The following is a 23,979-nucleotide window of genomic DNA, read 5'->3' as shown; positions in this document are numbered from 1 at the left end:
TTGTAGGTTATACACCTGACCTAAACAGCTGTGGTCTACTAACCGGTATATTTATCTACCATCTATATTATTGCATTCTGTCGCAAGGACACTCGCACCCACCAGATGCTTTTAACCGTGCAGGCTACCTAAGTACAGCTATTTTTCAACCCTGTGAGTACTCGCCAATGTCATTGTATTCATTATGTGAACCTTTATAGTCACGTTGCAATGTTTTTTGAAAAAAACCTTTTAAAAAATTTATGGTTTTTTATATGTCAATTTATCTATTCACTAGAGTACCGCTTGAACCATCCCCTGAAGAAGAAGCAAATTCCTCTGGCTTCGAAACATGTTGGGTTTTTAGTTCAGACTATTGCGGTTGATCTACCTGTCTTTATTTGCTTGCACTGTTCTTAATTCATTAATATATATGTTTACAAATAAAATTATTTTTCTTAAAAACTATTTTTCATATAATTTTATGTGCCTGTAAAGTCCCAATAAGGGGAACCTCACTTTTTGCATACTGTTACTAGGGATGTGGCACACATAATAGCGCTAGGCTTAAGCACCTTTCCTGTTACTGTAATATTGACACTGGCAGGGAAGGGGTTAACCTGGGGTGATCAAAGGGTTAAGGGTGAGCCTAGGGGAGTGTTTTCTAACTGTATGGGAGAGGGACTTCTGGAATCAGCACAGAGACCTGTGATCTCCACACCCCCCATGTTGAGGGCGTGTGGCCTGGTATGGTCCAGGGAGGGTGGGGCCGCTCACTTGTCCCCTCCCCTTTCCTGGCCTGCCGGGCTGCATGCTCGGATAAGGGTCTGATATAGATTTTGGGGGGGACCCCACGCCGTTTTTTTCGGGGGTGGGGCTCTCCTCAAAATCCATATCAGACCCGAGGGGCCTGGTTTGGAACCTGGGGGGGACCCCCACGCCGTTTTTCCCCCCCATTTTGGCGTGGAGTTCTCCCTCAAGATTCTCAGAGCGCAAGTCGCACCACAAGTCAGATCATTCTGATCCAACTTGCGATGGGCCTTCCATTCAAATCAATGGGCTCCAATAGGAAACCATTGATTTTGAATGGAGGCAGAAAAACGCTGCTAAAGGAAACATGGCCAAACGTGCAATAACACCAATGGAAAAAGCTACTGAAAGCATGTTTTTACAGCTGCTTTTTCCTGGCATTAGAAGTGGCTCTGCAGCTTGTTTTTTTTGACGCCCTGTGTGCATAGGGCCTAAATAGGAGGATCACAGGCACTCTGTGTTCATTCCAGAAAGAACAACAGTCTGCTGTGTTTACAACAGCAGACTGTCGTTCTCTCTCAGCAGGGAGCGATCTTGGGTGCCCGGCGGCAATCGCGGCCACTGGTCCCGTGGATCGACTTCCCTGCTTCCTAATGCGGGCGGGTGCTTGCCCCCAGGAACGCTCCTGCGAGCCGCCGTACCTGTACCTGCCGCAGTATATCTGCAGCGGGCAGTCGGCAAGTGATTAACCACTTGCCGACTGCTTACATTGGGCGTACTGCGGCAAAGTGGCTCGTTATCATCCAGCAACGTAGACTTACGTCGCTGCACTCCTCCTCTTGTGGGCTTCCGCTGTATTCAGACACAGCGGGAGTCGGGCCAGGGGAGGAGAGGCGGTGATCACCGCCGCTCTTCCCCGATCGACGGGAGATCGAGTGAGGAAATCCGCCCGCTTGTGTAAACAAAGCGGGCGGATCTCCTCTGTGACAGGCAGGGACAGATTACAGGATTCAGCATAGCTGAACCTGCGATCTGTGCCTGTGTCACTCAATCCCCTCCCCCCACACGCATCAGTAAGCACCATGCATACATTTAACCCCTTGATCACCAATGAAGTTAACCCCTTCCCTGCCAGTGTCATTATTACAGTAACAGTGCATATGTATAGCACTGATTACTGTAGTAATGTCACTGGTACCCCCAAAAGTGTAAAAAATGGCAGTTAGGGGTCCGATCTGTCCGCCGCAATGTCGCAAAAAAAAATCGCATATTGCCGCCATTACTAGTTAAAAAAAAAAAACAATAAAAATGACATAAATTTCCCGTAGTTAGTAGCTGCGATAACTTTTGCGCAAACCAATCAAAATACGCTTATTGCGATTTCTTTTTTTTTCCAAACATATGTAGCAGAAAACAAATTGGCCTACAATGTTAAAAAATTTTGATTTTTACATGTTTTTTTTTTGGGGGGGGGGGGATTTCATATAAACAAATGTGAAAAATATTGTTATTTTTTTCAAAATTGTCGCTCTTTTTTTGTTTATAGTGCAAAAAGTAATAATCGCACAGGTGATCAAATACCTCCAAAAGAAAGCTCTATTTGTGGGGAAAAAAATGTAATTTGGTTACAGTGTCGCACGACCGCGCAATTGTCCGTTAAAGTAACGCAGTGCAGAATCGCAAAATATGGCCTGGTCAGGAATGGGGTAAAATCTTCCGGTCTTAAAGCGGTTAAAAATACGCTCATTGAGAATTTTTTTGTCAAAGAAATGTAGCTAAATACATTTTGGCCTAAATATATGACAAAAATTGAATATATTGGATATTTTTTAACTGTCAAAGTAGAAAAATATTGTTATTTTTTCAAAATTGTTGCACCTTTTTTTTATTAATATCGCAAAAAATGAAAAGCGCAGAGGTGATCAAATACCACCAAAAGAAAGCTCTGTTTGTGGAAAAAAAAGGACGTAAATTTAGTTTGGGTACGGCGTTGCATGACCACGCAATTGTCAGTTAAAGTCCCACAGTGCCAAGTTGCAAAAAGTGGCCTGGACATAAAGCAGGAAAATCCTCTAGTGGTAAAGTGGTTAAAGAGGAAGTAAAGTCTGGAAATTTTTTTTTCTTTTTGGTTACAGTAAACTCCCGCTCCATCGCGGTTCAGTTTTTGCGGTCCCGGTATATTGCGTTTTTTTTTGTAATGTTATTTTACTATATAAATCATTAAAAATGAAATATTTTTGTGTTTTCCATAGCTCTTGCTATGTCTCTCAGTATCTTTTATGTGTTTAAATGAGTTTCTATTGTTTTAAAAGTGTGTTTAAAGACCTTAAAATGCTTTTACAAGTACAGTGACAGTAAAAAAAACATGCCTACAATGCATTTTAATAGGGTTTTTCTATTTCGCGGATTTTCACTTTTCGCGGCTGGGTCTGGAACGTAACCCCCGCAATGGAGGGGGGTTTACTGTACCTTCAAAGTTAATGCATAATGTGCTAGTATGTAACGCATACTAGCAAATTATGTGACACTTACCTGCAAACTAAGTATGCTGGAGGCTGCATCCATCTTCGTTTGTCTTCCTTCCGCGTCTGCGGACTCCGGCTGTGTTACTTGCCAGAGCCGTTTGATGCTGCCGGTCATGGCACAGGACTCTGAAGAAATGGCACGGGCGGCCGTTCCCTTAGAGCGCATGCCCCAATGACGTCACTGGCTGCATGCAATGTAAATATTTCCTAAATGGTGCAAGTTTAGGAGATATTAAGGCCCCTTTCACACTGGTGGAGACGCTACTTCCCGGGGCGACCTCACAGGTCGCGGCGCGCTGCTCGCACCGCGACCTCGGAGCGGCCAGCACGGACTTCATAACATTGAAGTCTATGCAGGTCGCCCCAAAGAAGCTCCGGACCGTTTTTCTAAGTTGGAGCGACTTGTGTCGCTCCTATTAGAACGGGTCCACAGCTTCTCTATGCCAGGCGACCTGTCAGGCGACCAGGTCGCCCCATTGTGAACGGGGGCTTACAGTACCTATAGGTAAGTCTTATTATAGGCTTTCCTATAGGTACAAACATTACAGGGGGGTTACTTCCACAGTGAGTATAACAAACATGATTTACTGAATACACAATGATTTTACTGTTGTGGGTTTAGTAACATTTTAATAGCAGACAGCTGAACACTGCAATAGAAAGGGGACTCTCAAGGTGTACAGCACCAGACTGACTCCTGGTGTTCACTGGCTTTACCAGAAAGACAAGTCTCCCACATTACAGCACAATATCACAGGGCGGCTTTGTTATAACCTCCTCCATGAGTCCATGACAACAGCCAGGACAGTACAGTGACTACACAAGCACTCCTCCTCATGACTTTCCCTCATACGTCACATGTTGCGCGAAGGACCAGGCGGGGCAACTTTATGTTCCCGCCATCTGATTCCGGAGCTTCTCTCGCCGTACACTGAGCGGACACAATGCCACCGGGAGGCGCATGACTTCCCCATCCTGAGGTGACTGGAGCGGGCACAGCGCACTGACTGCTGGGATTTGGCGCCTTTCATTCATACAGAGACGTGTCCTCCGGTTGGACGGATTGCAGTGCACGGACACCATGTCACAGACAGAAATTGTGGAGGAGATGAGAAGCTGGAGCCAGGAGACCTGCCGGAGAGAGTTACACACAGCTCTCCCCAAACTTCGTATATCCTGATCTGTATGATACGTGCACGGCGCTTTGTTTACCTTTAGCCTGTTTTATACACAATTCCTATCTAGAAGAAGCCATGTGACTTCAGTGAATGAAAGAGTGTATAACAAGCAGATTCACATTATGGGGATGATTTACTAGTCCCGAGGAGTGCAAAATCTGCATGGAAACCAATCAGCCTTCAGTTTTTCTTCTCAAAGCTTAATACAACAAGCTGAAGTTAGAAGCTGATTGGCTACCTTGCAGAGCTGCACCAGATTTTGCACTCTCCAGTTTCAGTAAATGAACCCCTATGTGTTGGGCAGGGCAGCCCATGGTGTAGATAAGACATTTAGTGTCTGTATTCAGGGCATATTGGCTGTGCTGAGTAAAGTAGGACACCCTTTTGCAAATCACTTCACTGCATCACAATGCATGGCGGTGCCTAAAGATGAATGAAGCGCCAGTTTGTGATTATAAAGTTATGAAAGGAAACCATGCAAAGTGTTGTAATCCATGCCTATGCACAGGTTACTTCACCGCACACCCCAGCGGATGCATTGAAAAAGCAGCTGCTGGTGTGAATGGACCATGCTGCTTTTCTGGTTCTTGAAATGTTAAAGCCCAACTCCGTGAACAATAATTCCTTGCAGTGGGGCTGTTCCTGCACTGCAAAGGTTAAAGCGGTAGTAAACCACTGCCTTTTAACCATTTTCTTACTTGATACATATACCCCCTCCCTGCCCAGGCCAATTTTCAGCTTTCAGTACTGTCACACTTTAAATGACAATTGCGCGGTCATGCTACACTGTACACAAATAGAGCCTTCTTTTGGTGGTATTTCATCACTACAGTTTTTTTTTTTGCTAAACAAACAAAAAAGATGGAAAAATTAGAAAACAAAAACAATTTCATAGATTGTTATAAAATTTTCCCAACAGGTAATTTTTCTTCTTCATTGATAAGGCTGCAATGATGAGGTGGCACTGGTTGGCAGCACTGATTAGCAGTACTGGTGGGGACAGTTTGGGACCGATGTCCCTCTTAGGCCCCGTTCACATAGGGGCGATTCAACTTCGGGGGGCGACCTCCGAGGTCGCGGTGCGAGCAGCGCGCCGCAACCTAGGAGCGGCCGCCATGGACTTCATAACATTGAAGTCTATGGCGGTCATCTCCGGGTCGCCCCAAAGAAGCTCCGGACCCTTTTTCTAAGTCGGAGCGACTTGTGTCACTCCCATTAGAACGGGTCCGCAGCTTCCCTATGGAAGGCGACCTACGATTTTGCTTCCTTTCCGTTTTTTGAACGGAGGAAAAATAGGGCTCTGTTCCGTTCCAAAAAACGGAACAGAACTGAAAGGAAGAAAATTGGATATCAGCGGATGGTATTCCGCTGACATCCGCAATGCCATTGACTTACATTATGTCTGTAAATCATCCGCAAAAAAATAGGATGATTTGCGGACATACGGAGCGCCCATGTGAAAGGGCCCTAAGGAGAAAATAAAAGCCAATGACCGGCTTCTGTTTACATCACGTGATCAGCTGTCCCAAGGATACTGCTGACAGGTTATCTATCTTCACTTGGTCTTCCTTTCAGATGCACGTGCTCTGGCTGTCTGACTGGCGAGCCACAATGACGTCCCTCCCGCACATGCGCGCAGGAGTCCTGGCCATGGCCATCCCTTTAGAGCACATGCACCAGTGACATCACTGACTGCATGCAGTGTGAATATCTCCTAAACTTGTGCAAGTTTAGAAGATAATTAACTGTACCTACAGGTAAGCCTTATTATAGGCTTACCTGTAGATACAAGTAATAAAACAAAAAACTTCCACTTTAATTGCTCATTTAGTCTGGGGGAGAGGAAAAATGCATTTGCTTACCTGTTCCTCCGCTCCCTCTGTAGATGGCGCTCCCCCATGCTCTGGCGGTGGACTGCCCCTTGGTGTCAACACTTCTAAGGCAGGAAAATGGACCCTGGTCATGACATCAGGAGCCTAGAGCATGGGGGAGAAGAGGCCACAGGGACCAGTCTTGCTGCAAAAAGGATCAGGTAAGTAAATCTTATTTCCTTTCCCCTAGACCGAAACAAGCAATTACCCTTGCAATGCTGGCATAGCCCCACTGCAAGGGATAATTTTTTAGTTTCCCAGAGGGGCTTTCAATTTTTGTCTTCAAGAGCTCTGTGTTGCTGCTGACACTCCCGAATGTGTCAGATGGTGTGTTCCAGCTATGCATAAACATCACTTTTGCTGGGCAATATGTTGCTGCAGGACAAACTAGTGACTTATGGGCTGGCAGAAAGACCAGTGAAGAAAACCCTATCCTTCACATCTGGGGGAGTGTCAGCCACAGTGTTGTTATCTCTGTAACGCTGACCTTCACTCTCTTTTTCTAGTTTACAACATATTGAACCCTCCCCCTCCTTTCACACAATTGGAGACATTTTCTTAATCCTTTTTTTTTTTTTTTTTTAAATGAAGAAGCCTCTATTTTCTCACTTTGGCATAAATGCCGTTGTCCAGGTGCCTGCAGCCTCTGAACAAACTTGCGTCACGCACCCCAGGAGGCCAATGTAGAATAGATGCACAAGATGCGTCATCAGGGGGCCAGGTGCAAGAACATGGAAGAGACAGCCAGCCCCTTAATGACATACAAGAAGAAGATGGCGGGAAGGGACCTGTAGGAGGAGAGCAGTGCAGCAAAAAGAACAATAAACCATCTGAGCTTGAAAATATGTTTATACAGCATAGAAAGAAGAGGTAAGTAGCACATTATCTTTCTGGGGGGTTGGTGAAGTTCCTCTTTACCCCCTTATCCACCAAGGTATGTTAATCAATGTAGCATGATAGTGATAAAGTTAAAAAATGTAAATGTATTTAAAAAAAGGAAAGTACCTCCCATTGCCTTGCACACACATCCGATTGCAAATGTGTATGTAAACATTGGTTGCCTCACACGTGATGCATCGGCTCAAACGTCTGAGTAAGAGCAGTAATTCTAGAGCCATAATTCATGGTTAATTTGAAATTGATAACCCAGAAGGGTTTTAAAGTGTAGCCTATAGACAATTTTCTGTACCACAGTTTTTGCCATATTAAGGCCATGCATAATTTCAACCCCTTCACGTCCCAAACTTGTACACACCAGAGCAATTTTTACATTTCTGTTATGGACCTGTTTATGTGGCAGTGACTTTGCCATTTCTTAAAGTGAAACTTCACCTAAAAGGGAACATTTAGCTTTTCCGCTTCCTCCCCACTTCCTCTACTACTTTTGGACACATTTATTTATTTTGGGATGGGAGCGTGTACCTGGTTTTGACAGGTATCCTCTCCCGTTTCCACTCAAATCCCTAGGTAAACTGAAGGGACGTTCAGCCTCCAACCTTCCCCTCCTCCCCTTCTCCCCCTTTGTCCACAGCCTTCTGGGACAAGTTTCCAAGAAGGCTGCAGGACCATTCACAAGGTGCAGTGGTAACCAAGCTGTGAAGCTGCAGTCACAGCTGGTTTCCATTAGTAAATATGGTGCGCCGAAGACCAGCGAATAAACCAGCCCGGGTGAGGACAGCACTGGATCCCTGGACAGGTAAGTATCCTTTTTTTTTTTTTAAAAGTCCGCATTCACAGTTTTTGTGCAGTGCTGTCAAAAAGTATTCGCCCCCTTCCTAATTTTTATATATTTTTTGCAAATTTGTCACAAAAAAGGATTTAGATTATCAAACAAATGTTAATACTACACAGAGATAACCTGCGTTTATACAAAATGTAGTTTTTAGCTACTGATTTCTTTTATTAAGGGTAAAAAGCTTTGACCCCCCCTAAGGCACGTTTCACACATGTGGACCGTTTAGATCCGTCTGTCAGTTTTTTAGGTGGACCGTTTAGATCCGCCTTTGCATCTCTATGGGGCAGGGGATGTCAGCAGAGACATGTCCGCTGACATCCGATCCGATCCTGTCCGTCAAATCCGGACGTATGGAAACCCTATTTTCCATCCGTCGATCGGATGAGAATGGACAGGCGGTCCATTCTCATCCGATTCCCCCATAGAGGACAGCAGGGACCTGACAGCTCCGTCTCTGCACACAGAGCGGAGACGGAGCTGCCATCTGCCTGCTCAGCGGGGGATCGATTCCCCCGCTGAGAAAAACAGAGTCCGACGACGGAGCGGACAGTGTGAAAGGGGCCTAAATCATGAATGAACTGTGAATAACCTCATGTTTTGGAAAGTTGAGTTAAATTTAATTTGCCACACCCAGGCCTAATTGAATCAAGAGACCACTTAGAAGCTGTCTGACAAAGTGAAGCATGCTAACAGATCTCAAAATGCATCACATCCAAAGAAATGTAAGAACAGATGAGAAACAAAGTAATTGACATGTATCAGTTTGGAAAGGGTTTCAAAGCCATTTCTAGGCTTTGGAACTCCAGCAAACCATGGTTAGAGACATTAGCCACAATTGGAGAAAACTTGCAACAGTGGTGAACAGTGGCCAGCCTGCCAAAATGACTCTTAAGAGCACAATGGTGACTCATCCAGGAGGTCATAAAATAACCCAGAACAACATCTAACTGCAAGCCTTACTTAAGAAAGAGACTGGGCAAAAATGGCATCCATGGGAGTTCCAAGGCAAAAGCCACTGTGTTGTTTTTGGTCAGCAAAGGTTCGTCTCACATTTTCCAAAAAACAATTATCCCCAAGACTTTTGGGCAGATTTTCTGTGGACTGAGACAAAAGTTGAACTTTTTGTAAGGTGTGCGTCCCGTTACGTCTGGCGTAAAACTAACACAGTATTTCATTTAAAAAAACAGCATACAAACAGTCAGACATGTTGGTGGTAGTGTGATGGTCTGGGACTGCTTTGCAGCTTCAGGACCTGGACGACTTGCCATAATTGATGGAACCATGAATTCTGCATGCTACCAGAAAATCCTGAAGGGAATTCTCAGGCCACCAGTTTGTGACCTCAAGCACACTTGCTGCAGGACAATGACCCAAATTATGCTGCAGGACAACGACCCAAAACACACCAGCAAGTCCACCTTTGAATGGTTCAAAAACCGAAAATTAAGGTTTTGGAGTGGCCTAATCAAAGTCCGGACTTAAATCTGATTCAGATGCTGTGGCATGACCTTCACAGACCGTTCATGCTCGAAAACCTTCCAGTGGGGCTGAATTAAAACTATTCTGCAAAGATTCATGGCCAGCTGTCACAAATGATTGCAGTTGTTACTGCCAAGGGTGGCACAACCAGTTATAGGGCTCTTTCACACGGTCCGCCTCCATAGGCGGATCCGTGCTGCTCAGCGGGGATCGATCCGCCGATCCCCGATGAGCCAGCGGATGACAGCTCCGTCTCCGCTTGCAGTGCGGAGAGGCAGGTGTCTCAGCTCCCGCTGCTCTCTATGGGGGATCGTATGAGAGCGGACCGCCTGTCCGGTCTCATCCGATCCCTGAACGGATGGAAAAATAGGGTTTTCATCCGTCCAGATTTCACGGACAGGATCGGATACGGATGTCAGCGGAGGTGTCTCCGCTGACATCCGCTGCCCCATAGAGCTGCATGGAGGATCCGATCAGATTTGCCTAAAAAACTGACAGGCAGATTTGATCGGATTGCCCGTGTGAAAGAGCCCATTGGGTTAAGGGAGCAATTACTTTTCCAGGCAGGATTGGACAGCTTTTCCCCCCCTAATAAATTAAATCCTTATTTATAAACTGCATTTTGTATTTACTCTGGTTATCTTTGTGTAATAACTAAAGTTTTGTGAAAAACTAATTTAAAACCCGCGCTAATGGATAATCTCTTAAACTTAAAGTTTCAAGTGAAAGGGTGTAAATTAAAAACGTGTATATAAGGTGCAGCTGCTGCAACACTAAGAAAAGCTTAGGGAAAATGGTAAACACAAAATTAAAGCAGCGATAGCACTCAATAATAAAAATATAAATACTCTGTATGTGTGCTTCAATTAAACATATATGACACTCTCATGGTGATACAAGTTAAAAAAGTGTGTATGGTTATATCAACCTTAATAAATAACATTCAATAGTGATATAAAATATAAAGTGCTGAAAATAGTGAATAAGAACTTTAAATATGAATAGATTGCTAAAAATCAGTGAAGAAAAGTCCATAAATATAAATCAACAATCAGGTGAAATATTATAGTCCTTATAATAATCCCAAGATAAGGTGCTCCAGTGCTGGTAAACAATAAAGTGCTCCAAGAGTGAAGGGTGCCCCTCTCAGTTCCCTACTCACCAAAACGCCAATAATTAGGAGCCTTTAGAAATATTGCACATAAGCCTTGGCACCAGGATTCTTAAAAGGATTCCTCCATATGCTTTTCCCTGTTCATGGGTCCGCTTGCGCATCCACCATTAGAATAAAGGAGAAAAGCCATGCATAGTGAGGTATGTATATGTAGGTTTAATTGTGCTTGGAAGCCAAATACATACTTACAATGTAGCAGAATGTATAAGCAAAATACACAAACTCGCCGCGTGGTTACGCCGCTCGGCGTGCGTTTCACGGGCAGGAAGTGACCAACCGGAAGTGACGTGCCGCTCCGTGCGTGACAGGAAATACGTCAACGCGTTTCGCCGTAAGTTCCAGCGTTTTCAAAGACATCATTTCCTGTTTCCACAAGCCTTTTATAATGGGCAACAACCGATCGTAATATCCGGATATCAATTTATTTTTAATGCTTTATTGGAAATGACATAAAATATACTGGGAAGCGATATCGTAATTAGTATATTGGCACTACTAACCGACATCCTAATTTTACCAGGGCATATTTTATAAAATTCAATATATAGCGGAATGTAAGATCCGGGTTTCACTTCCTGTTTACATTGAGAAAAAAACATGTACATGGACATATATTTATTAAGCGCATTAACCAATATTGCTGCAGGACAATGACCCAAATTAATAAGTAAGATTATTTATGGTTAATGCGCTTAATAAATATATGTCCATGTACATGTTTTTTTCTCAATGTAAACAGGAAGTGAAACCCGGATCTTACATTCCGCTATATATTGAATTTTATAAAATATGCCCTGGTAAAATTAGGATGTCGGTTAGTAGTGCCAATATACTAATTACGATATCGCTTCCCAGTATATTTTATGTCATTTGCAATAAAGCAAATGACATAAAATATACTCGACCAGAACACCCGAATTTACCAAAAGTTCGGTTCGGATTTCAGAACCCCATTGAAATCAATGGGACCCGAACTTCGGTAATCAAAAAACACAATTTTTAAGCCCTAAAACCCAATAAATGCCCCTAAAAAGTGCCTAGGGTTCTGGGTTAACTATTAAAAGGTGTACCTGTGAAGTTTCAGCTCTGTAGCATGTCCAGAACCAGAAAAAAAAAGGATTGTATGTATTCGAAAACTTTCAGCTCAGGGGGTTAGCTTCTCTCCTCGGTTTTCACACCTTGCCGGTTTCAAAGCAGGCATTTTTTTGGGTTCTTTGCAGTCAGGAAAAACATCTGAACTTGTGTATAGTGGTACTGTGCACAAGTTCAGATGTTTTGCCTGCCTCCAAAACCCCCCAAAAAATTCCAGCAAAAACACACCTGGGCATTTTTTTTTTTTTTTTTGATAGCGTTTTTTTGGCATTTTTTTTGGGTTCTTTTGAGGCAGGCAAAACATCAGAACTTGTGTATAGTGGTATATGTATATAGACACCTAGCCATATATAGGTGTGATAGTAGGAGAAATATATTACTGTAAATGATTTCATTAGCGCAAGCATATATTTCTGCTACTATCACACCTATATATGTCTAGGTGTGTAAATAAATATATGTATGTGTGTATATACACCACTATAAACAAGTTCAGATGTTTTGCCTGCCTCCAAAAACCCCCCAAAAAATGCCAGAAAAAACACACCTGGGCATTTTTTTTTTTTTTTTTTTTGACGCTAGCGTTTTTGGCATTTTTTTGGGTTCTTTTGAGGCAGGCAAAACATCTGAACTTGTGTATAGTGGTATATATACACACATAATTATATGTATATAGACACCTAGCCAGATATAGGTGTGATAGTAGCAGAAATATATTACTGTAAATGATTTCATTAGCGCAAGCATTTATTTCTGCTACTATCACACCTATATATGTCTAGGGGTATATATACAGACATATATGTGTATATATACCCCCTATACACATGTTCAGATGTCATGTCTGACATCAAACATGTCCTCAAAAAAGCACTGGCAGTGGCAGCCCCTGCAGCATAAAAAATGCTTGGCTGGTGAGAAGCCATATTCCTGTGCCGAAGCAATTCAGAGAAATGATCATTTCTCTATAGCGGTCACCCTGCCATAGCAGTCACTGCCAGTTAACCCTACACTACACTACGGTCCCCTTACACTTAGCACTTTCCCTACAGAAACTAAATTTTTGAAGCTAACTTAAGTGTAAAGGAGCACTGTAACTACACTAGATATCCCTTTCCTCACACTAATAAATAGCTAAATTACACTTTTAAAGTAAAATTAACAGAACTGCTTCCACTCTCTTCCATGTCCAGTATAACAATGCTAGGAATATGGCGGGGGCGATCTTATATACTGGGGGGCGTATTCACTAATGATTGGTCTAGGGACCCCCTAGTCACTCCAATCACATTCCTAGCATTCTCCTGCCCCCTCAATTGGCTTTTGCTAATGGTTCTGGTCCAATCACGGGCTTTTAAAGCCGATTTCCTGAAGCATTGCATTTTGGTCGGTTCTGGTTGCCGAATTCCGAACTTTTTGGGCAAAAAGTTCTAAATTCGGCCGAACCTCAAACACCCAATGTTCGGGCCGAACCGATGGTCGACCCGAACCGTTCCATCATCCCTACTCTCCAGGCTCTGACCATTTTCTGTAGAATTTCATAAATTAAAAATTATATGTGGGCCTTTGGAGACATCAAGGGCTGCATTTGAGTCCTCCTGTGCCCTGTAAGTTGGCAAACCCTTGTCTAGGGGGTATAGACTAATAGATTTACTTACCTGATCCTCCATTCCTCTGCACTGCTAGACTGCCCGCCCCTGCATTGTGTTCAAAACATACTGCACTTGCGATTTGCAGCGGGTATCGGTATTAAATAATAACTGAAACACAGGTCAAAAACGCAGTGTGTTTGCTTGCACAGATCTGGTTGCTGTGTATTTTTTTTTTAACCACCTCAATACTGGGCAATTTCACCCCATTCCTGCCCAGGCCCATTTTCACTTTTCAGTGCTGTTGGTCTTTGAATGTCAATTACTAGGTCATGCAACACTGTACCTAAATGACATTTTTATCATTTTATTAAGACGGAACACTCATTTGGTGGTATGTAATCATCACTGGGTTTTTAATTTTTTTGCTCTACAAATCAAAAAATACTGAAAATCTTGGAAAAAAACAAGTTTTTCTTAGTTTCTGGTATAAAATTTTGCGAATAAATAATCTTTCTTAATAAACTTAGGCCAAAATGTATTCTATTTTTCTTTGGTAAAAAACAAAACCCAAATCATTTTTTTTAGTCTGTATGAAAGTTATAGCATCTACAAACTATGGTATATCGATTTGATAATTGATCTATCCTGATGTGCTGACGGCCTATCTTATTTCTTGAGGCCCTAAAATGCCAGGACAGTACCAATACCCCCCAAATTACCCCTTTTTTGGAAAGTAGCTAGTCCAAGGTATTTAGTAATGGCATAGTGCATTTTTTTGAAGTTGTAATTTTTTTTGTCACAATTTTTTTTTGAAAATGAAGAAATTAAATTTGTTTTTTCACATACTGTTATTAGAGCAGTACAGCGTCTTTATAGTATCATCAGCTAGTCAAGTTGAGATGTTTGGTAGCTATTTATTCAACACAAACCCACCTTTTTATATTTTTCCAAAAATTTTGGTATTTAATTTGTGTATACTAAAATTCATTTAGTTTACTTTTCCTAAAAATGTGTTTGATAAAAAATTGCTCAAATATAGTGTAACAAAAAAGAAAATCAATTACAATCCTCACAACGAAAAGTGTCAACCGTTTTGCATGGATCCCTTTTAATAGGCCCTCAGTAGCGACTGCACAAACCTATCTTTTAACCACTTCCTGCAAAATCACGTACCTTTTGAGGAAGTGGTTGTACTGGGGTGATGCCTATAGCTAGATGCATCACTCCAGTAGTTTTTTTTTTTTTTTGGAGCAAATGATAGGCTTTTATGTGATAACCAATACGGCTAAGCAGCCGCTTGGCCGTTATCACAAGCAGCAGGAGCGACGTCACTTCCGGTTTACTCGGCAGCCAACGGCCCAGATACTGCTATAAAGAGTACCTGTCACTGCCTAATACTGTCACAAGGGATGTTTATATTCCTTATGACCGCAACAAAAGGGATCCAGATTTTTATTTATTTTTTTTTTAACCACATCCAGACCGCCCATTGTATATTTACGTTGCTACTTTGGCGTTAAATACCGGAGTTATAGCAGCAAATAGTTGTCATAACCTCGGTATTTTTCTACACGGCCGCGGTCCTCTCGCATAAAAGTGATCCCAGCGATATTTCCAGCAAAAGACGTCCTCTGTAACTCTAAACTGGTAACCGTTAATTTTTTTTTTTTTTAAGTACCGTAGTTTGTCGCCATTCCACGAGTGTGTACCATTTTAAAGCGTGACATGTGATATCTTTTTACTCGGCGTAACATCTTCGGTCACAGTATACAAAAAATTGGGTTAACTTTACTGTTTATTTTTTTTTTATGTTTAGTGAAATGTATTTTTTCCAAAAACATTGCATTGAAAAGACCACTGCGCAAATACCGTGTGACATAAAATAGTGCAATGGCCACCATTTTATTCTTCAGAGTCTCTGCTAAAAAAATATACATATATATGTATGTATATGTGTGCGTGTGTGTGTGTAATATATATATATATATATATATATATATATATATGAGTGTGTGTGTGTGTGTGTGTGTGTGTGTGTGTGTGTGTGTGTGTGTGTATGTATGTATGTTTGGGTGTTCTTAGTAATTTTCTAGCAAAAAAAAATACTGATTTTAACAAATGTCAGATATAGGCCTGGTCTTTAGGTGGGTAATGGAAGAGGATCTGTTGTATGTGATAGGCAGTTTGTCTTGAGCAAATACCCCACCACAAGATTTGTGGTGAGGAGATGCCAATGCTTGACCAATATGTTGTCTTGAATACACCAGAATCATCCTAGTTGTCTGTTTAGTAAATTTTGGTTTCATACTATAGAACAACTCATTTCTAGAGTGTCCTTTGGCTTTACAAAAAGCGAGCTTAAGGCGTTTGTGACTGTAACCTCTTGTCAGCAAGCACTTGGGGAACAAGTCAGCCTGTTCTAGAAAATCAATTTCCTCTGAGCAATTATGCCAGAGACTTAAAAATTATCCATACAGAATTGGTTGGTTTAAGCAAAGGATCAGGATGGAAGCGCTTTGCATGCAATAGATTGTTACCTGTGGTGTTTCCCTTCCAAAAAATATTGCTACTTAAAGAGGAAGTAAACCCTCCTCTGTATTTTGTACCTATAGGTAAGCCTATGATAAGGCTCACCTATAGGTAGTGTAAATATCTCCTAAACATGTACCGTTTAGGAGATATTTACCTTACATGCAGCCAGTATCGTCACTGGCGCATGCGCTCTGAAGGAACGGCCACTCATGCCGTTCCTTCAGAGCTCCATGACCGTCGGCTCCCGCGCGCGCGGGAGTGACGTCACCGCGGCTCCGGCCAATCAGATGGCCGGATGCCGCGATCCCGGAAGACGGGCAACTGGACATGTCGCCCGTCATACTGGTAAGCGGACGGCACGGCGGGGGCTCGTTCTAAGGTAAGTATTTCATAATGAGCTAGTATGTGATGCATACTAGCTCATTATGTGTTTCTCTTGCAGGTTGCAAAAAGGAAAAAATTTTTTTTTTTGGGGTTGACAACCTCTTTAAATGTCATCTGTCTAGACCAAGACATCTTCATATAAAAACATGATCCTGGTGGGGTGGTAAAGCATGGTGAACCTCAAATTCAAACAAATAAAAAGCAAACAATTCCTCCTCTGCAAAAAGGAGACTCTCCCAGGTACAGGTTCACATAGGATGAAGCACAAGGGCCCATTGCCACGCCTTATACCTGGAGGAGGGGAGGTAGTGGGAACTAGAAAAACAAAAAACATTGTGGGTGAGTATGAATTCGAAGGAACACAGAATAAATTCTACATAATTCTATGTCATAGTGCTGGATTGATACAAGGCTTTTGTCACCACCTTCAATCTCTGTTGATCTGGGATGCCTTTGTACAGTGCCTCCACATCAATGGTAACTAACAGAGCTCCTTGTGGAATAATGAAATCATCAATGACTCTAAGAAAATGGGATAGTGTCCCGAAGATAAGTGGAAAGGCTCATCACATGGGGCCTAAGGATGGAATCCACTGACTGAAGATTTTCAGAAAGCAATCCCTGACTTGATATAATGGGTTTGCCTGTATGTACAGTAAGTTCATATATATTTGGACACAGGCACAATTTTCATACTTTTTGGCTCTGTATGCCACCAGAATAAAATAAAAATGAAACCATTCAAATGAATTTGAAGGGCCAACTTTTAGCTTTAATTCAAGGGGTTGAACATAAATATCAAGTACAAATTTTAGGAACTGCAACCATTTTTATACACGGTCCCCCGGATTTTCAGGGGCTCAAATGTTGTTGTAGAAATGAATGTAATCATAAATTGTTCATTTTTAAGATTTTGTTGAAAATCCTTTACTGGCAATAATTGCCTGAATTCTGGAACCCATGGACATGACCAAAGACTGTGTTTCCTCCTTTCTGAGGCTTTGCCAGGCTCTAACTGCAGCTGTCTTCAGTCGTACTTTGTGGGTCTTTCTGCCTTTAGTTTTGCCTTCAGCAAGTGAAATGCATGCTCAGTTGGGTTGAGATCAGGTGATTGACTCAGCCATTGCAGAACATTCCACTTCTTTTTCTTCAAAAGCTCCTGGGTTGCTTTTGCAGTGTGTTTTGGATCATTGTCCATCTGTACTGTGAAGAGCCGTCCAATCAACTTTGCTGCATTTGGCTGAATCTGGGCTGACATCCAGTTGCTTCTGTCTTCTGTCACATCATCAATAAACACCAATGACCCAGTGCCACTGGAAGCCATGCATGCCCATGCCATCAAACTGCCTCCACCATGTTTTACAGATGACATTGTGTGCTTTGGATCATGAGCTGTTCCATGCCTTCTCCACACTTTTTTTTTTTTCTTCCCGTCTTTATGGTACAGATTAATCTTAGTTTTATCCGTCCAAAGAATGCCTTTCCAGAACTGGTTTGGCTTTTTTAGATGTTTTTTTGGCAAAGTCTAATCTGACTTTTCTGTTCTTCAGGCTTATGAATGGTTTGCACCTTGTGGTTAACCCTCTGTATTTGCTCTTGTGAAGTCTTCTCCTGATTGTAGACTTTGACAATGATATGCCCACCTCCTGGAGAGTGTCCTTCACTTGTCTGGATGTTGTGAATTGTTTTTTCTCAATAGAGAGAATCCTGCGATCAGCCACCACTCTTGTCTTCTGTGGCCTTTTATGTTGCGGAGCTCACCAGTGCGTTCTTCTTTCCTCAGAATGTACCAAACTGTTGATTTGTCCACTCCTAATGTTGCTGCTATCTCTCTGATGGATTTGTTTAGTTTTTGAAGCCTTACAATGGCCTGTTTCACGTGCATGGACCGCTTCTTTGAATGCATGATGTAGGTTCACAGCAATAGATTCCAAATGCAAATACTATACTTAGAATCAACTCCCCAGACCTTTTTACCTGCTTAAGTGATGAAGAAATAACAAAGAAGTAGCCCACACCTGGCCATGAAACAGCTTTTGATTAAATTTTCTAAATACTTTTGGTCCCTTGAAAAAGGGGGGATGGCTATTCTTAAGAGCTGTAATTCCTAAACACTTCCTCCGATTTGGATGTACATGCTCTCAAATTTAACCTGAGAGTGTGCACTTTCAGTCCATATCCATTAAAGAACTATAGCTTGAATATGTTTTGGTAAATTCCTGAAAAATTCTAAAATTGTGCCTGTGTCCAAATAGATATGGACCTAACTGTAGATACTTGTGTACCTTGGGTAAAGCATACAGCACCAGAGTCTTGGGAAATTTGCTCTGAACAAATTCCCAGGTCTTTTTTGGTGGTTGAGCGCCACTTCATGGTTGGACAGTTTTAGGCGGCACCTCCCTGTTCTGTTTGTTTTTCATATATAAGGGGCCTCTCTGGCGGCATTACCACCACTGCTGTTGGGCTGATGTCCTTGTGAAGTTTGGTTTATTTCAGCGCACCTGGGATCTCTGCAGGTGTAGGCGGTTCCCCTTCTCTTTCTCCTGTGGCTCTATTGGGGACACACAGTGGTGTGTTTTTAACCACTTCTCACACACTGTCCTCCATCAACTGTGTGTATTATTTATTCATAGTTGCATAATCTGGTTGAAAAGTTTTTTGTTTTTTTTTTGTGCATATACATAGTACTGTAATTTTTAATTTGAATTCATCTTTGTATGAGGGTCCAGTATGTTGCCCCAGTGGGAGAGCAAATCTCAAAATACATAGGGCATTTGGATTTCATATATGATATACATGGAATTAATATGTTGGCATATGTAGACATGCAGTTACAGTATAATGAGCAGTACATGATGTATAACACATCTACAGCCTGTGTATGATTTTTCTAGCTCATGTTCTTGATGTAACCGGAATAAAACGTTGTTGAATTTATATATTGGGCTGGTTAATGGTAGCTTTAAAAATTATTTCCAGCTGTGCTTTCTCTGTATGTTTGCGTATCTTGACAAGTTGGTACCATATATCAGGGCTTAAAACTTCAAGTCCTTAGCCACTAGCCCGGTCTTAAGAGTTACTTGCCACCAGTTGTCCCACCCCGCATCAGTTCTGCCTCATCAGTGGAGCTTAAGAGTGCCGCCTCATTAGTGGCCATCAGTGCAGCTTATCAGTTCTGCCACATTAATGGCCGTCCAGTGCAGCCTCATCAGTGGCCGTCCAGTGCAGCAGGTAAGAATTGGGAGGATCTAGCGGCCAGATCACACAGAGCGGGGATCTCCTACTGAGACACAGCTTGTAGATGAATAGCTAGCCGCTGTCAAAGTCCCACCTTTGTTTGGCAGCTGAATGGACAGGCAATTTTCTGGGACTTCTGACGTGTCCCAGAAGATTGCAATTTTTTGAATTGGGGTTATGTGCTTAAAACCATGTATAAAAATGACATAAATTATACAGTGTGCAGTCTTTCCTTAATTATTCCCACTCCATGTTTCAGGGTTCAGATAGCTTGGAGGAGATGATTCGTAAGTTGACTAAAACTACTTGCTACTCTCAATCTGTATACTTTAGGTTAAATATGTAGACTTATAAAGTTGTCTTCTGTTCCAGGACTATTTAAGGTTGTTACAGAAGTGCTTCTACCACACATAAGCCTGGAGGAGGTGGAGCAAGGTGTATTTTCACAACTGCTGCCAAAGGTATTGTCATTTTTTGCAAAGCACAACAGTTAGTTTTTTTTACTGTTTTCTTGCTGTTTCATTAGTCCTTGCATAATATTCTACCTCCATTCCTTTGTGGTCATTAAGTCAGAAAGTAAGCAATAGCTCAACAATGGGGACACAAAGTAATAAAACATCAGTTTAAGGTTAGAGCAGGAAACATTTATTGCTGTCTGTGTCCCTGTTAGGGAGAACATCTAACTTCATGTTTAGTCATCTGGATAGGAAGCAGTTTAAAGTATCCCCAATAGGAACATGATCAGCAATATAAACCTGATAGGGGCCATAGGTCTTCTCCACAATTAACCAAATGTTGGCTGGAGTATGGCTTCAAAACTCTATAGTATAATAGAGTCTATACTATTGAATACAGACTGCACAAAACTCCCATGATGAAAACCCTTGGTTCCCAACATGCAGCCTGCTATAACTTGGAATTGGTCAGCTAAATTAAGTGCAAAAAACGCCTAAAATGTTGGACCCCACGGAGATGACAGTTTGTGTTGTGCCTGCTTTCCTGCAATGCGCTAGTCAGTTAAATACTCTTCCATTACAGCCCTGGTCACATGGCCTATCAGGATGTCCTGTGACGGTGTGGGACCGAGGCTGACATTGCAGGGGTCAATCTGGGCCTGTAATCTAAAAGGAGAGGTATTGCTGAGGAGAAGAAAAAGGAAATTTGTTGAAGCTAATGTGAGCTCATTTGTGATTCATATTAAATGATTGTAAATGTCATTGCTGTCTGCATAAGGCGCTATTCACATTTTAGCTGTGTTACTATGCATTAACGAACACGCGTTTATACGTTTTACATGTTAAAGTGAGTTATGTTAAGCCAGCTGAAAACAGACAAATACACCATATTTTCCAATAACCAAAATAGCTTTACTGCCATTTCTGTAGACATTTGTGCTGCCCACCCTCTGAAACCATTGTAATTAAACAAAGTAATACAATATGACTTTATAACACTTTTTGTCACTTTGGCAACTAGGGCAGAGCTGATCCAGCCAGCAATAGTTCACTATTAGAATTGATCTTTTGCTGCATATAAGGGAGGGGGGGGGGGGCTGGATCAGGTCACCACTGCCCTAATCTATACCCTCCTTCACCCATGACAAAAATTTGTTAAAATCATTTAACCAATCATTTAACCACTTTACCACTGCTCACATTGCTGCTACTGGAGCAAGGTGGCAGCCCTGGGTCTGGTGACGTAGACCTATGTCACCAGATTCTTCCCTCTCTTGGCGGCGTGCCGCCAGAGGCTCGCTCCCGCTGTGTTTAGACACAGCGGGAGTGGGGCCACGGGAGGAGAGACGACGATCACCGCCTCTCTTCCCCGATCGTCGGGGAAAGACAGGAAATCCGCCCGCTTGTGTAAACAAAGCGGGCCGATCTCCTCTGTGACAGGCAGGGACAGATCACAGGATTCAGCATAGCTGAACCTGCGATCTGTCTGTGTCACACAACCCCCTCCCCCCCACACACGTCAGTAAGCATGAGGCACACATTTAACCCCCTGATCACCAACAGTGTTGACCCCTTCCCTGCCAGTGTCATTATTACAGTAACAGTGCATATTTATAGCACCGATTACTGTAGTAATGTCACTGGTCCCCCCAAAAGTGTCAAAAATGTCAGTTAGGGGTCCGATCTGTCCGCCGCAAAGTCGCAGTCCCGCAAAAAAAAAATTGCAGATTGCCGCCATTACTAGTAAAAAAAAATAAACAATAAAAATGACAAATCTTTCCCGTAGTTAGTAAACGCGATAACTTTTGCGCAAACCAATCAAAATACACTTCTTGTGATTTTTTTTTTTTTACCAAAAATATGTAGCAGAAAACAAATTGGCTTAAAATGTTAAAAAATTTTGATTTGTAAATTTTTTTGGGGGAATGTAATATATCAGAATGTGAAAAAATATATTTTTTTTTTTCAAAATTGTCGCTCTTTTTTCAAAAATTAAAAATCGCAGAGGTGATGAAATACCACCAAACGAAAGCTCTATTTGTGAGGAAAAAAAAGGACATAAATTTAATTTGGTTACAGCGTCGCACCACCACGCAATTGTCCGTTAAAATAACGCAGTGCCGAATCGCAATATATGGCCTGGTCAGGAATGAGGTAAAATCTTCCAGTCTTAAAGTAGTTAAAAATACGCTCCATTGAGATTTTTTTTGTCATAGACATGTAGCTAAATACATTCTGGCCGAAATATATGACACAAATTGAATATATTGGATATTTTTTCACTGTCAAAATAGAAAATGTCAATTTTTCGCAAAATTTTCGCTTTTTTTTTTTTATTATCGCAAAAAAATGAAAAGCACAGAGGTGATCAAATACCACCAAAAGAAAGCTCTGTTTGTGGGGAAAAAAGGACGCAAATTTCGTTTGGGTACAGCATTGCATGACCGCGCAATTGTCAGTTAGTCGCGCAGTGCCAAGTTGAAAAAAGTGGCCTGGTCATTAAGCAGGAGAATCCTCCGGTCTTAAAGTGGTTAAAAATCATCATTTTTTTTTGCTAGACAATTTTTTTTTTTTTTTTTCACACTTTCCCCTTAATTTTTTTTTTTTGTGGTCACTTTTATTCCTATTACAAGAAATTTAAACATCCCTGGTAATAGGAATGGTGCATGACAGGTCCTTTTTTTTATGGCGAGATCTGTGGTCAATAAGACCATCAGATCTCTCCTACAAGCTGGAAAGCCTGAGATCAAAAAAAAAAAAAAAAATCTCAGCTGTCCAGCCAAGATCATGGCAGTATTTACAACTGACATAAAAAACCATAAGAATCCTGCGCTGGTGGTAAATGGTGAAAAGTAATGATAATGTGAAAGCAGCTGATACACTTGATCTATATAAATCAAAAAACGTGGAAAACAAATAGTGCAGCGCTAACGTGAAAAATTATGAGCATAAATTTGAAAAATTATATTCATACATTGTGCAAAAACCATGATACACAAATATATAATAAATGGTGCATCACTAACGTGATAAAGTGTAAACCATAGAGTGCATGAATTTGTAATCAACAAACGTGCATGCAAAGTGAACAAAAGTCCATTTAAAAGTCCAAAACAAATACAGGTCCCAGAGTGGACAATGGTAGAAAGGAGGCTTGAATCCCAAGGCGGTGTTACAGCAGGAATACACCCGTGACAGATGTATAAATAGGCTGCTTACCAGAAGCCACGGCCTCCAAATGAATGGACAGGCGACACACACTAAGATATAATATCGGTATGCTCCTTCCTTTGGAACCCAGGGCAAAGGGATCTATCTCCACCAAGCCTTGTATGTCAAAACTCCAGGCACATAAAACACCAGATGTATGGGGAAGAAACAAGAAGACCCATAGCGTAATCCAGTATGGTTAAAACAGCAAGAATTTATTCCATATTGCACTTACAATTATTGGATAAAACAATTGCATCAATGAATTCTTTAAAATCCGCGGCGTCCTGCGTGTAGTGAGAAAGCCAGGCGTCTAGGGGGCGTGGTAGCTGAGCGTCTGGTACCGCCCGACCGCTTTCGTCATGCGTTACGTCGTCCGGGGCGTGGTTACCGGACGCTGCCAACACGCCAATAGATCCCCCAGAGGCAGTAACACCTCCACATCTTTAGCCTATCTTGGCATGTAAGGGCGGAAGTGTCACAACGGCGCCACGGCAGACAAGGTGGGTCGCATTGTTGTTATTGACAAGGATGACTATGTCCTTGAAATGAACAATATTCTGGGAGATGGGGATACCTATAAAATCCTTAACTGTAATCCTACTATAAAATACAAGAAGGAATTACAACTCCTTGTGAATAAAGCATTTGGAGATTGTATTCTTAATACCAAAGAAAAAACATTTCTTATTCCTTTAGCCCCCCATTTACCAGTGATTTATTTTCTCCCTAAAGTACATAAAAATCCTGTGAAACCACCGGGACGTCCCATAATCAGTGGGATTG

The 23,979-nt window shown here is 42.0% G+C and overlaps 1 protein-coding gene across 1 annotated transcript in view; it reads left to right on the top strand.

Moving 5' to 3' along the window:
- Positions 1 to 4,335: 4,335 nt before the first annotated feature.
- FIRRM (FIGNL1 interacting regulator of recombination and mitosis) overlaps positions 4,336 to 23,979 on the top strand; it is a gene marked incomplete at both ends in the record, with an annotated part of 580,029 nt that continues 560,385 nt past the window's right edge. Inside the window, 3 exons of the mRNA XM_082265049.1 lie at positions 4,336 to 4,425; positions 19,776 to 19,815; positions 19,901 to 19,989. Coding sequence (XP_082121175.1) covers positions 4,336 to 4,425; positions 19,776 to 19,815; positions 19,901 to 19,989 — 219 coding nt within the window. The remainder of the gene's footprint in view (positions 4,426 to 19,775; positions 19,816 to 19,900; positions 19,990 to 23,979) is intronic.

This window comes from Pelophylax lessonae, assembly GCF_965119305.1.
Source record: "Pelophylax lessonae genome assembly, chromosome: 8".
In the NCBI taxonomy this organism is placed as follows: domain Eukaryota; kingdom Metazoa; phylum Chordata; class Amphibia; order Anura; family Ranidae; genus Pelophylax; species Pelophylax lessonae.
The sequence above is the reverse complement of the archived record's forward strand: the minus strand, read 5'-3'. Positions and strand labels throughout refer to the sequence as shown.